This window comes from Miscanthus floridulus, chromosome 18 (genome assembly GCF_019320115.1).
Source record: "Miscanthus floridulus cultivar M001 chromosome 18, ASM1932011v1, whole genome shotgun sequence".
Lineage (NCBI taxonomy): Eukaryota > Viridiplantae > Streptophyta > Magnoliopsida > Poales > Poaceae > Miscanthus > Miscanthus floridulus.
Window position 1 is genome coordinate 102,686,300 of NC_089597.1, and position 13,842 is coordinate 102,700,141.

Sequence of the window (13,842 nt, forward strand, 5' to 3'; positions counted from 1 at the left end):
ACGCCATATGTGGGGAAGGCGTGGCGGGCGGGACGCCTCGCTTGGGAAACCGCCGGGACGCCTAGGCGACGACATAAAATCATTGCCTCTAACAATCTGAGCCAATGTCGTGCATCTCTCAGTGACTAAGTTTGACCGTTGCGGACCCTTCACTGTTTCGGATTGCGGGTTGCCTTGTTGGGTGGAAAGCAATGTATTCGCGGTTTCCGTTGTATCCAAATGCCTGCTGGGCTCATCTAGGAGCTCTGTCGGTGATCTAGTGAACTTGGGTCGTTACAAGCATGGTTTGATGAATTAGTCTGACTAATCAAAATAACCAAAGAACTATGATCGGTGTACTGCTTCCGTCTTAAAATAAATCAACCTGTAAAGATATTTGGAATCAAACATTTTTAGTTTTGGTCCAATTTATTAAAAGGTGCACAGATGTTTATGGCACTAATTTTTATATTGTGAATTTATAATGCACTTGCTTGATGTCATACTTAAAATAATTTGACTCAGAAGAATTCAATTTAATTTATTTTATGATGGAGGGAATATTATTCCGTCTCTGAGCTGAGAAATTAAAGGCGAGGATTCCATGTAACAGTCTGGAGGGTCAGGTATACGTAGTGCCTAAGCCTGAGCCCGATCACTGGTCTCCAACATCTGCACCACCTGGTGCATGGTCGGTCGCAGCAGCGGGTTCGGCTCGACGCACCAGAGCGCCACGCGCGCGAACCGGTCCACCCTCTCCATGTCCTCCGCGCTGTCGACGCCAGCGTCGTCGCCGTGCAGCATCAACTCCGTCCTCCGCGCACCCACCAGCTGCGCCGCCCAACCGAACAAGGTGACCGTCTCGTCGTCGTCCTCCACGCCACGCGGCGGATCAACCACCACCGGCTCCTGGCACCTCCGGCAGCAGATCATCTCCAGCAGCACGACGCCGAAGCTGTACACGTCCGCCTTGGTGTCCACGCGCGCGTCGCCGCGGAGCCACTCGGGCGCGATATAACCTCTGGTGCCCCTGACGTGGGTCACTGTGGTGTCCACCTGCTGGCTCCCCAGCAGCTTGGAGATCCCGAAGTCGGTGATCCTCGGGACGCCGTGGTCGTCCAGCAGGATGTTGTCGGGCTTGATGTCGCAGTGGATGATCGGTGCGCTGCAGCCGTCGTGAAGGTACTCGAGCCCCCGGGCGATAGCGAGTGCGGCGTCGGCGCGCCAGCGCCACGGAGGCCGCCGCCTCTCGGGGTTGAAAAGGAAGCTGCGGAGCGACCCGCCCGGCATGAACTCGAACACCAGCATCCGGTGGTTGCCTTCTTTGCAGTAGCCGATCATGCGGACCAGGTTCCGGTGGTGGATCTGCCCGATGGACTGCACCTCGTTGGTGAACTCCTGCTCGCTGTACTCGTTCGAGGCGATGAGCTTCTTCACCGCGATGAGATGCGGCTGCGGCGACCTCATCGTTCCTTTGTACACCTCGCCGAAGCTCCCTTTACCCAGAAGTTTCTCGAAGCCGTTGGTGGCTTGGTAAAGCTCCTTCCAGCTGAACGCTCTCACGCTCGAGCTCAACGGCTGCTGCTGCCTCTCTCTGTACCTGCCAAGGCAATGCAGTGCCACAAGGACGCCGAAGGCAATGAACAAAAGAAAGGCCAAGCAGATGGCGACAACCTTGTAGGCCAATGCGTTTCTCATCCTTGCGGACGCGATCACCGGAGACTTCCTTGTCCGCACCTTGATGAACGCCTTCGTCGTGACAACGTTTGCTTGCCAACCGTTGGTGAGCGTCGCCATCTCCGCGCAGTCGGATCTGCCGATCATCAATGCGGCCGCGCAGAAGCAGTCGCTGAGGCAGTAGTCCCGGCACTGCTCCTCCGTGACTGATGAGAACTTCTTGTAGTATATCGATGTCTCCCAGGTGGTGTTGAGCAGCTCCACAAGGGTGAACTCGTCAGAGCTGTTCTCGCCGTCGCAGCTCTGTGGCTCGAACCCCGGCGTGCAGCCGCTGTCCCTGTGCTGCTCGTCGGTGTAATTGTACCCACTCGGGCACACGCAGTTGAGCCTGTCCCTTGAGCTCGGCGTGGGCGCAGACACACAGTAGGACCCCGTCCCGCACATGCCCTGCAACCCAGACGTCCTCTTGATGCAGCCGTCATCGGGGAACGCACCGGACACAGTCCAAGACGTGTCGTTGCCGCCGCCGCCGTTCTTGGGACGGATGTAGGTACGGACGATGCCGTCGGGGTCCATGCGGGCGAACTTGAAGTACTCGCCGGCGGTGAAGCTCGCCACCGGTTTAACCAAGCTGTGGACCGTGCCGTTGCGGAGGGTGTAGTTAAGGCGGCCCTGGTCGTCGAAGGTGACCGTCGTGTTGCCGTCGGGGCTGTTGGTGTACGCCTGCCAGTAGGCGTTCTCGGGGTTGTTGCCCTCGAGGAGATCGACGTAGAGGACGACGTTGCCGTCGCTCTGGATGCCCATGCTGAACCGGCCGGTGGTGAACTCCGCGTCCGCGCGCTTGGCGAAGAGCTTCCCTTGGGACCCGGTTGACTCGTAGGCCAGGGACTGGCCCGGCAGGAGCGTGTCCGTCGGGTACGAGAAGCTCTCCCACAACACCTGGTTGCCGGTGTCGCTCAGGAACTCGAGGTTGCCGGAGTCGCGGAGCGCGAGCACGGATCCACGATCTGTGGTAGGCGGCGTCCACAGCACCTGGTTGCCGTCGGTGAGCATGAGCTGCCCATCGGCCGTGATGCTCAGGGCGGACTGCGCGGTGGCGTTGGGCGTGGTCCCGGACGGCGACTGTTTCGCGAACCACACCACGGACTGCGGCTGCGGCTGCGACTGGGTGGAGGCGTTGCCGTCAGCTGCGAAGCGAAACCACGTGGCGACGAGGAACTTGGTCGGATCGTCGGAGTCGAGGGCGAGGAAGCCGAAGCTGAAGGTGCCGGAGGGGCTGGTGAGGTAGTTGGGCGGCGTCAAGGTGGCCCCCGCTGTCAAGTTGGTGGTCCGTGCCACGGCCAACGCCAGGAAACGAGCTTGTTGCAGTAGCATCAGCAGTAGCAGAGCAGCAAAGGGGCGAACGTTAACGCGGGTGAGGGAAGCAAAGCAGAGCGCCGCCACCGCCATGATCGCAGCTTGGTGCCTGCCGGGCGGCGCCTGATCGAACAAGTGGTGGTGTGGCTGTTATGTCTGGCCCTCGACAAGCTCTCGAGAGACTTGGCCACTACGCGTGGAGTGTGGACGAATATCACGATTAATTGCTCGCCGTCGTCGAGGATACGCGTCAGTGCAGATAGTACGTGTGTGGCGCGGGTTTCAACACGACGCCGGGGCAATTCTCGTCGGAAAGGTGTGTATGGATGACTAGGGAACTCTAAGTGACGCGACATTAGTGTTTTGCACTTCCATTCCAATTCCAGGCAAACTAGTCAGCGACGTGCGCTGTCCGGTAGCGATTCCTCAGCGTGCCATGTAAGTCCCCACTTGATCATATATATGGCGTTCACATGGTCACTGGGAAGTCACTTCTGCCCGAGAAGCAACACCATAGGACGATCTGTCAGGATCAATCTTATCGTCCGGTGAATGCTCTAACGTTGTTTTTCAGTTTGTTTTAAGTTTGATCTCGACTAATTCAACTTCTTTGGGATCCTTGACTTGAAACTATTTCAATAGGGGCACTTACCATCATCAAATCAATTGAGAATTAGCCTCTTGTTCATTCACATGATGTGGGAAAAATAAAGGCAAGAGACGGTACTGTGACCTAGTCACTGACAGGCTATTCTACATGGTGTGGTGCATTCAAACTTCATTTCTGAAGTCCTAGTCCAACTACCGGTCTTCCGTAGGATAATAGGACGCAGCTGCAAGAAAAAGATAGAGTAGCACCAGAACGGGGTGCTCCGTGCCCGTCATATGACAGATCATCATTTATTACTTCGATCTGGATTAGCAGGTAAGGATTGCTGACATGATGCAATGGACTTTCTGCGGTGTGGCGACGACTTTCTGCGGGTGCGGCCGGCCTGCATGTACAGGGAGAAAACATAGAGCGCCATTGACACCGTACAGGGAGAAAACATAGAGCGTCAACTTTTTGGGGTTTGTATGTAATACGGAGTATTTCATTTAATTTAGATCAGGTTACATATATGTGGAATTTTCTCATCATGCCGGGTGCTTGGAATAGGTCTTTGGAAAGTTGGATGATGTGGTTGTAGTAGTTTTGCACTTGTGCTTTTGCCATTGTTTATTTGATTTTGTTTTCGAGTTTGTACAAATGTTTCTTAGAGAAGAATAGAGATCATCCGTGAAAACGGATGTTACTTAGAGATTCTCAAATAGCTCAGTTGACTATGTGAATATGTTCACTGAATGAAAAACTCAACGAATTATGCATTTGATCTGGTCATTATGAGATTCATATGTTTTTTTTTGGATTTAGACTATATATATGCTTTGGCAAAAATTGTGAGTACTCAGCGTAAAGCTAAACTGGATGCTTAGGGATAGCTTATTATTTTCGTGCTTGAACTTTGATACTTATTAGTTATTTATGAAACAAATACTTATTAGTTACTCTCTCAGACTCAAAATAAGTCTGACTTCTAGAGTTATCCAAATTCAAACTAGTGTAAGTTTTAACAGATTGATAGAAAAGAGCACCAATATTTAAGAGACTAAAATAGTGTTATTAGATATATTAGAAAATATATTTTTATAGTGTACTTATTTGATGTCATAAGTGTTGGTGCTTTTCTATATAAAGTTGGTTAAATTTAAAATAGTTTGATTTAAAAGAACTTTAGAAGTTGTTTTATTTTAGGACGTAAGGAGTATTTTCTAAGACGGTTAACCAGAACACATGCAACTCATAGTACTTTCTAGCAGTCTCTGATAGTACTTTCTAGCAGACGATGTAATTACTCTTACAAGTTTCCATATGTATCCTTTTAATTTGCGGGTATAATTTAGTATAATGGCATCAATTCTTAAGACCCTGTTTGGGTACCCATCTGATTATATAATCAAATTTTGATCCAAACATGATTGATTATGTGATGGATTATTATAATCAGAACTGTTGATTACCATAATCCTATAATCCAGGCGAGACCAGGTTATAGGAGATTATAGGTGCTGAAAGTCCACCTTGCCCCCATTGATTATCTAACTTGCCAAATTATACAGGATAAAATAGGAATTTCTCACCTTAACCAATCATAATCAATCACTAATCCATAAGACCCAAACGCTCTTGTTATTATAATCATAATCCTAATTAATTCAATGCATAATCCGGATTATAATAATCGAGTTGTTATCCAAATAGGCCCTAATTTGCAATCAGATGAAGGACCATACAATCCAGCGTATTTTGCCAAATAAACACTGGGGACAAACAATATATTTTTTCAAGGGATTTGCTGGTGCTTGAATGTCCGATGGGATAGGATTCCATCGGACGGTACCGAACGGCCTAGCTAAAACGTGCCACACTCCCACCGTATCACTGCAGTCCTTCCCCGTCTGCCTCGTCCCACCACACACACGTACCCTGCCCCCGTCCGTTCGCCCCGCCTCGCGCCTACCGCTTCTTCCCCCTTACCCCCTCCTCTCTCTCCACGCGAGTGGAACCCAGGAGCCAGGATGAGGACGAGCACGCCCTGTTTGTAGGACCCTAGGCACGCCGCACGCCCCATCCGACGGCCCCCGGCTCGCTGCGCCCTTTCCGCCCGAGTCATGCCCCATGACTCTCTAAATATACCTCTGAAACACGAAACACATGCAACATGAAAACACTTGAATGCAACATACGTCTGAAACAGATAAAATATTTTGAACGTACACTTGCAACATGTATGTGAAACAGATGCAACATCCAAATAAAACACTTGCAACTTTCAACATGCAAACACTTATTGCAACATAAGACTGAAACAGTTGAAACATTTCGTACATACTCTTGCAACATATGTGTGAAACATATGAAACATCCAAATAAGCACACTTGCAACATACGTCTGAAAAAGCAGATGAAACATTTGGAACGGACGTTGCAATATACGTGTACAACAATTGCAAATGTGCAACATCGCGATCTATTTTTGCAACATCCATATGAAACACATGCAACATACATCTAAAACATGTGTGTCCAATATATGGGCCAGGGGTACCTGCACCGCCTGTATATGTGACCATTGCCAGGCTATCAGCCCAGCAGCCACCAAGGAGGAGGCCCGCATGGGCTGACGTGATCGACCAACGTGGAGGTCAAGGCAAATCAAGATAGGCGTATCTAGATGATAGCTAGGATCAATCTGTTACGTATATCGTGTAACAAACTAAGAACTCAATCTGTTAACCCGATCGCCCTCTCTGTAACCCTACCCTCTCTTCCTATATAAAGGAGGGTAGGGACCTCGGGCTCAGGATTCATCTTCCACCATTCCAATCTACTACATAGCTAGGAGCAACAGCCCCTGTAATTGAGCATACGAATACAAGAGCAGTCGCACCACTAGAGTAGGGCTTAGCGTGCCACCGTGCCCTGAACCAGTATAAATCTCTATGTCTCGTGTGTTACCATCCAATTCCGTCTACGCGATCACGTTGCTGGATATTGCCGAAGCAAAATAATCCGACAGTTGGCGCACCTGGTAGGGGCCTTTCGCGTTTAGATTTGTTTTTGTGTCTCGGATGGCTATTCGCAGGTCGAACAAGGGTGTGATCAAGAGGCGATCAGAGAAGGACGGCCATGGCGTAGGCACCTTTGCGCGACCGAGGGATCCATGACATAGTAACTCCAAGATTCACGCACGGGCTTCGACGTCATCATCACCTGATCAACTCTACCTCACCAAGCTCAGGGACGCGATCAAGGCAGGACCACTTCAGCTGGCCCGTCATGTAAGTCGCTACGCCGAGTCTATTTTCTCCAAATTTTGTCAGGATTACCTCCTCGACACTGCACGCAAAATCTGGTGGGAATCAAACCACCCAGATGATGCAGAACCACCACCATCACTAGATGTTGTTTTGCCTAGATTCTTCGATAGGCTCAAGAGCATTGCCATGGCACACACTTGGGAACTTTTCCCAACCATCACGATCAACCCTAACAGGGCCAGGACACCTCGGATAACAAAGAGAAATCGTGGGTCCAATTGGCTAAGCATCAAGCGAACCCAAACACCGAGTTATCGGGTAAATCTTGGCCACGCCATGAATCTTCTATGCCAGAACCATGGATACCCGGTAGCCCATCTCGCCAAAGATTATAAAATGTACCGCATGACAGCCGCTATAGCGACTCCCTCACAAGGCACCCCTCAAGGGGATAATCGACAGCGCAAGGGACACTCAAAACAAACCCTCAAACGAGTGATGACTATCCGGGCCCATACTGTGATCTGGCCAGATTTGGGACACCCACCTACTGTTCGGGAGGCTCATACCATGGCACTCGCGACAATAACCCGGTTGCCTTGGTCATAGCACTCGATCACTTTCGACGAGAGTGACCAACCCGAACACTCGATTGATGTCGGCATGTGTCCCCTTGTTGTCAGCAGAGTTCTTGAGATTGTCCTTGTCACTAAGATCTTCATGGATGGAGGAAGCAATTCCAATCTGATATATTGGGATACTTTCGAAAGACTAAAGATCAGCACAGACAAATTGCACCCACTAAGAGGCCCGATCACCGAGATAGTACTAGGGAGACAAGTGATGCCTCTCGGCATTATCGATCTAAGTATCACGTTTGGTGAAGAGGCAAACTACCCCCTGGAGATACTCTCCTTTGAGGTCATGGATTTCCAAGACACCTACCATGCCATGCTCAGGATACCGTGTTTTGTCAAATTCATGGCCATACCTCACTACGCGTACTTAAAGATGAAGATTCTAGGCCCTAACGGTATGATCACCATCTCTGGGGATCTTCAAAAAGCTTATCAATGCGATCTACTCACTGTCGAGAACGTGGTCCAAAACTTGGACTCGGTGCAGCATGAGCTGGACTATGTCCTCATGCAAAGGCAGGACTTGGGGGCTCCGACGCAAGCACCACCACGTCTTGACTTCCAACCTTCACCTCCCAAAGAAAAAAGGCTATCACCAGTGCCTTTCACACCCTCGGGACCAACCATGGACCCATCATTCACGCCTAGAGAGGACTCGAGGAAGGTCCACTTGGAGAAGACCGATCCAAGCAAGACCACGAATATCGAGAGAAGCCTGAACCAGGTATAGCAAGACAAACTTGTCAAATTCCTGATTGACAATCAGGACATATTCGCTTGGAAACCCTTAGACATGCCGAGAATCCTGAGAGAAATTGTTGAGCATTCCCTGAGAATCTGGGCTGATGCCAAGCCAGTCAAGCAACGCTTGAGACAGTTTAACGACGAGCGATGCAGGGCTATAGAGGATGAGATAGCTAAGCTCCTCGATGCGAGCTTCAACAGGGAGGTCTTGCATCTAGACTGGCTTGCGAATCCTATCCTAGTGCCCAAAAAGAACAACAAATGAAGAATGTGTGTCGATTATACGAGCCTTAACAAGGCATGCCCTAAGGATCCTTATCCCTTGCTGCATATAGATCAGATCATCGACTCCACAATAGGATCAGAGTTGCTTTGTTTCCTCAATGCTTACTCCGGCTATCACCAGATCTGGATGAAAGAGTCTAACCAATTAGCTGCTTCGTTCATCACCCTGATCGGAAGCATACTGCTACGTCACTATGCCATTCAGGTTGAAGAACACGGAGGCTACCTACCAGTGCTACATGAAGCGCTGCCCCCATGAACAGATCGATAGAAACATCGAGGCTTACATCGATGACATCGTCGTAAAGTCATCAAAAGCTGGGAACCTTATTCAAGATCTTTCGAAAACCTTCAACAACCTTCGAAAGTTCAAGATCAAGCTCAACCTAGAGAAATGTACCTTCGGGGTACCATCCAGCAAACTGCTCGGCTACATCGTATCGGCTTATGGGATTGAGACCAATCCAATGAAGGTCAAGGCCATCCTTGATATGGGACCTCCTTGAGCGCTTAGAGACACCCAAAAACTCATGGGATGTTTGGCTTCCTTAAGCTAATTCATCTCCAGGTTAGGTGAAAGAGGACTCCCCCTCTACAAACTCTTGCGCAAGATGCCAGACTGGCGATGGATCCCGAAGGCTCAAAAAGCCTTTGACAATATCAAGGACTTCCTCACCAAACCCCCCATTTTGGTGGCTCCCAACGAAGAGGAGCCTTCACTCCTATAAGTCATAGCTAGCACCCAGGTGGTCAGCATGGCTATAGTTGTCGAGAGGAAAGAGGATGGCCACATTCAGACCATTCAGCGACTGGTGTATTTTCTTAGCCAAATACTGGCCGAGAGCAAGACTCGCTACCCGCACATCCAAAAGATACTCTATGGAGTGTACTTGGCAAAGAAGAAGCTGGTTCACTACTTCAACGTGCACCCAATTACCGTGGTCACCTCCTTTCCGCTAGGAGAGATCATCAACAATCGGGACGCGACCGGGCGGATCGCCAAATGGGCTCTAGAACTTATGGCGTGTGGCATCACGTATGTGCCACACACAACCACAAAATCCTAGGCCCTAGTGGACTTCATCGCCGAGTGGACAGAAGCACACATCAACCTAGCTGCAGCCGATCTGGAGTACTAGAACATGTACTTTGATGGCTCTTTGATGCTACAAGGAGCGGGAGTAGGAGTTGTCTTGGTCTCCCCTAGCGGGAACCGAATGAGGTACGCGCTCTGTTTAAAATTTGAGGGTGCTACTAATAACATAGCAGAGTACGTGGCTCTGCTCCATGGGCTACGAATCGTAGTCACCCTTGGGGTCAAGAGGCTTGTCGCCTTGGGTGACTCTGAACTTATCGTTGGGCAAGTAATGAAAGCCTTAGTGCGTCACGACCACAAAATGGAAGCTTACTGCGTTGAGGACAAAAAACTTGAGGCAAAGTTTGACGGACTCAAACTACGCCATATCCCTCGAAGGGACAACGAGGAGGCTGATAGCCTTTCTAGGATCGGCTCAACTCGAGACATGCCCCCCCCCCGGCAGCATGTTCCTCGATGAGCTCACCAAACCCTCGGCCTACTGGGAAGTTGAGACTCAACCCTTCCCCTGAGCCGAGCGTACTCACAATCACAAAGGCCGCAGGATCTAACCCAGACTGGGCGGAGGAGCTTATCGACTACTTATGTCATGGCATCCTCCCCATCAGCCAGGATGAAGCCGATCGGGTACGTCAGATAGCCAAATCCTACGTCATGTGGGATGATGAAATTCATCATAAAAGCTCGAGCGCAATTTTGCAACGATGCATACCCACGGAAGACGGGATAAGGCTCTTGCGAGACATCCACTCGGGGGCTTGTGGCCACCATGCAGCACCAAATACTTTGGTAGGTAAAGCCTTTCGACAAGGGTTTTACTAGCCCACCATGGTCAAAGATGCGGAACGGATCATGAGGACCTGTGAAGGGTGCCAGTTCTTTGCCAAGCAAAAACACGTCCCCTCCCAAGAACTCTAAACGATCCCGATCACATGTCCCTTTGCCATTTGGGGACTCAACCTTGTCAGAAAACTCCCGACCATCCCCCGGGGGCTTTGATCACTTGTTTGTCATGATCGACAAGTTTACCAAGTGGATCGAGGCTAAACCCATAGCCACAGCCAGCTCGGAGGCGGCGGTCGAGTTCATCAAGGAGGTTATACACCGGTATGGGGTCATGAACATGATCATCATAGACAATGGCACCTAGTTCACGGGAAGTGCATTTGTCAACTTCTACGACGAGCAGCAGATCAATGTAAGATGGGCTTCAATAGCCCATCTAAAGACTAACAGATAGGTAGAGAGAGAGCGAACGGTTACATTCTTCGGTGCCTCAAACCTCGAACCTTCAGGAAACTCAAGAAGTTCGAGAGTAGATGGGTCTAGGGGCTTCAGCCAGTTCTGTGGGGCCTATGGACTACTCCTACTAGACTGACAGTGTTCACCCCCTTCTTCCTCATCTACGGCGCAGACGCGGTACTCCCCGAGGAGATCGGCTACGCCTCTCCCCGAGTCCGTGCCTACGACAAGGACACAACAGATGAAGCCTTACAGGACTCCCTCGACAGGCTCAACGAGCACCGTGGAATGACACTTGTCCACTCCGCAAAATACCAGCCACAGCTGTGCAAGTACCATAGTAAGCACGTTCGACCACTAAACTTCATGCAAGGCGATTTAGTCCTACGTCGGGTTCAATCAACCAAGGGGAAAAACAAGTTTTTGCCTCCTTGGGAAGGGCCATTTATCGTGGCCAAAATACTGAAGTCGGGAACATATAAGCTGGCAAACATGAAAGGTGAAGTCTACATGAACGCTTGGAACGTTGACTTGCTGCGATGGTTCTATGCATAAAAAAGCAACCTTATACTAAGGAGCAACACACGGGCAGTGCAACCACCACCCCGTCACGAAAGGGGAAGACTACGTCACCAAAGTTAATTAGCAATCGGTACGTCCCTGGGCTCAAACTGAGCACCCCGGCAGGTCATGCTAACCTACCGGGATACTCGGGGGCTACACGATCGAAAAGTTTTTCTAAGGACAGACCGCGTTCGGGCACAACATGTATGGGGCTCCGATCAATCACCGTGATATGTTATGCTAACCTATCACGTTGATTCGAGGGCTACAATTATTACTACACAAGTCACCAAGCGGTTACTCAGAAGAACACAAAATGTAAGTCTTTATTTCAAGGCCATCCTCTACTCCCTCATATTTGGCAATGGCACCCGCCACGCTCCTCAACTCCATGGCCAGAGCACCGACGTCGTCCGGCTTCTTCACCGGTGGAAACCCGGTCGCCATGTCGTGGAGGTCCTTGCCGCTCTAGAGGGAAGCGGCCACCAACGCCAGCGCGGCTCCACGACGAACCGCGTGGCGGATCACTTCCGCCAACCACCTTGGTACATTACAGGGGATTTTTAACTTTTTGCCATCCTTACGGATGACACTCCTTCGTTTGCCAGTTTTGTGTGTGCTCCTACGTAATTGCCATAGCAAACAGTAAACCTCCTACAGTTTTGCCACTTTTGCTGATGTGGCACACCACGTTGGCAATCCAGCGCGGCAGTGTCCCTATGAGCCCCAACCTGGCATGAAAAAAGACCTGTTTACCCCTGCTATTTCTCTCTCTCCACTCAATGACGCGTGGGCCCGTGTCAGCTTCTTCTTCAACCTTCGGCCAACACCACCACGCAATGAGGAGAGGGAAAGAACTCGTGCGGACCGCGGAGTCCCGGCCGCTTGTGCTCCCTAACAGGCGCAGCATCGCCTGCCTAGGCCGCCGCGTGCCTAGCCACCGTGCCCCGAGGCCTCGCGCCTAGGCCGCCGCGTGCCGAGGTCGTGCGCCCAGATCGCCGAGGCCACCGCAGGTCGACATGGGTTGCGGTTGCCTCGGGTGCTACGGCACCGGACTCAACGTCACGGCGTGCGTCGTTGGACGGCCCTGCCTTTGCTGACCGTGCCGTCCGTCCAGGCAGCGGCATTCTTGCTGGTGCTATCATTCGAGGACGCCACAGTTGACTTCTCCCCACCCTATGTGCTGCTGCTGCTTCCACGCCACTGCTGTGGAGGCGAGTTTGGAGAGGTGCTCGGTGAGGATGGTTACGCTGCAGGTGGCTCGGAACGGCGGTGATGTTGAGCTCGCCAGCGGCGACCATGGCCATGGAAGCTCAGTGGTTGGCTTGGGCTATGGCCGCCGGCCGCGCGCCTAGGCCACCGGCGTGCGAGGCCTCGTGCCCAGGCAGTCGCGCGCCGAGCCGCCGAGGACGCGGACCGCATGAGCTCCTCCCCTCCCCTCGCGGAAATGCCATGGTCTTCAGGACACTGACGCGTGCAGCCTCTGCTACCAATCTTCAAAGACAGTGAATCATCTCCTTCTTCGATGTGTGTTCAGTAGAGACGTTTGGTTCAGAGTCCTAGAATCAGTTGGTCTTGCCGCCTTGGTACCTACTGCTGGTGCTCCACTGGTGCTAGACGTGATAATAAGAACTGCAGGGAGGTTATGTGGGAGCAGCCGGGTGATGGCCGGAGGTTGAAGGAGAAGTTGACATTCGGGGCCCACACATCATTGATTAGAAAGGAGAGAAATAACAGGGTTAAATAGGTCTTTTCCCGTGCCAGGTTGAGGCTCCAAGGGACACTGCCACGCTGGCTTGCCAACATGGTGTGCCACATCAGCAAAAGTGGCAAAAGAGTAGGATGTTTACTGTTTACGATGGTAATTATATAGGAACAAGTACAAAAGTAGCAAACGAAGAAGTGCCATCCATAACGATGGCAAAAAGTTAAAAATCCCACATTACCGAGGCATTCTTCGACGCTCACACCCGCTGGTGAGAGGACGTCAACCGCCACGGTCGATGAGTCGGCCGCAGCAGCATCACAGTCGCGCTCCGCCTCCGTCACCTGCTCGGTTAGGACGGCGTTGGCTTCATGGAGCCTCCCCGCCTTGTCTTGAGCGATGGTCAGCTACTCTCGGGAGACTAGGAAGCACAAGCAACCGCTCAACAAGACAAGACATTTCAAAGAAGGACGAATAGGGAATCTCACCAGGAACTTACCAAGAAACTGCACCTGAGCCTCCGCGTGGGATGTTCCGGCGGCCGCGTCCCGCTCTGACCTAGCTATCGCCGCTTGCACAGCCTCCAACTGCGCCCGAAGATGGCTCGCCTCATCTTCATCCACCACGGTCGCCAATGGAGCCGCGGCCTCCACCATTGCGGTGCTACCCGGCGAATCGGGAGAAGGAGGAGGACT

The 13,842-nt window shown here is 51.4% G+C and overlaps 1 protein-coding gene across 1 annotated transcript; it reads right to left on the reverse strand.

Moving 5' to 3' along the window:
• Positions 1 to 505: 505 nt before the first annotated feature.
• On the reverse strand, positions 506 to 3,215 carry LOC136521002 (G-type lectin S-receptor-like serine/threonine-protein kinase LECRK3). Its single transcript, XM_066514718.1, has one exon. It carries the CDS (start codon positions 3,103 to 3,105, stop codon positions 619 to 621), a length of 2,487 nt encoding a protein of 828 aa, XP_066370815.1. The 5' UTR covers positions 3,106 to 3,215; the 3' UTR covers positions 506 to 618.
• Positions 3,216 to 13,842: the final 10,627 nt, after the last annotated feature.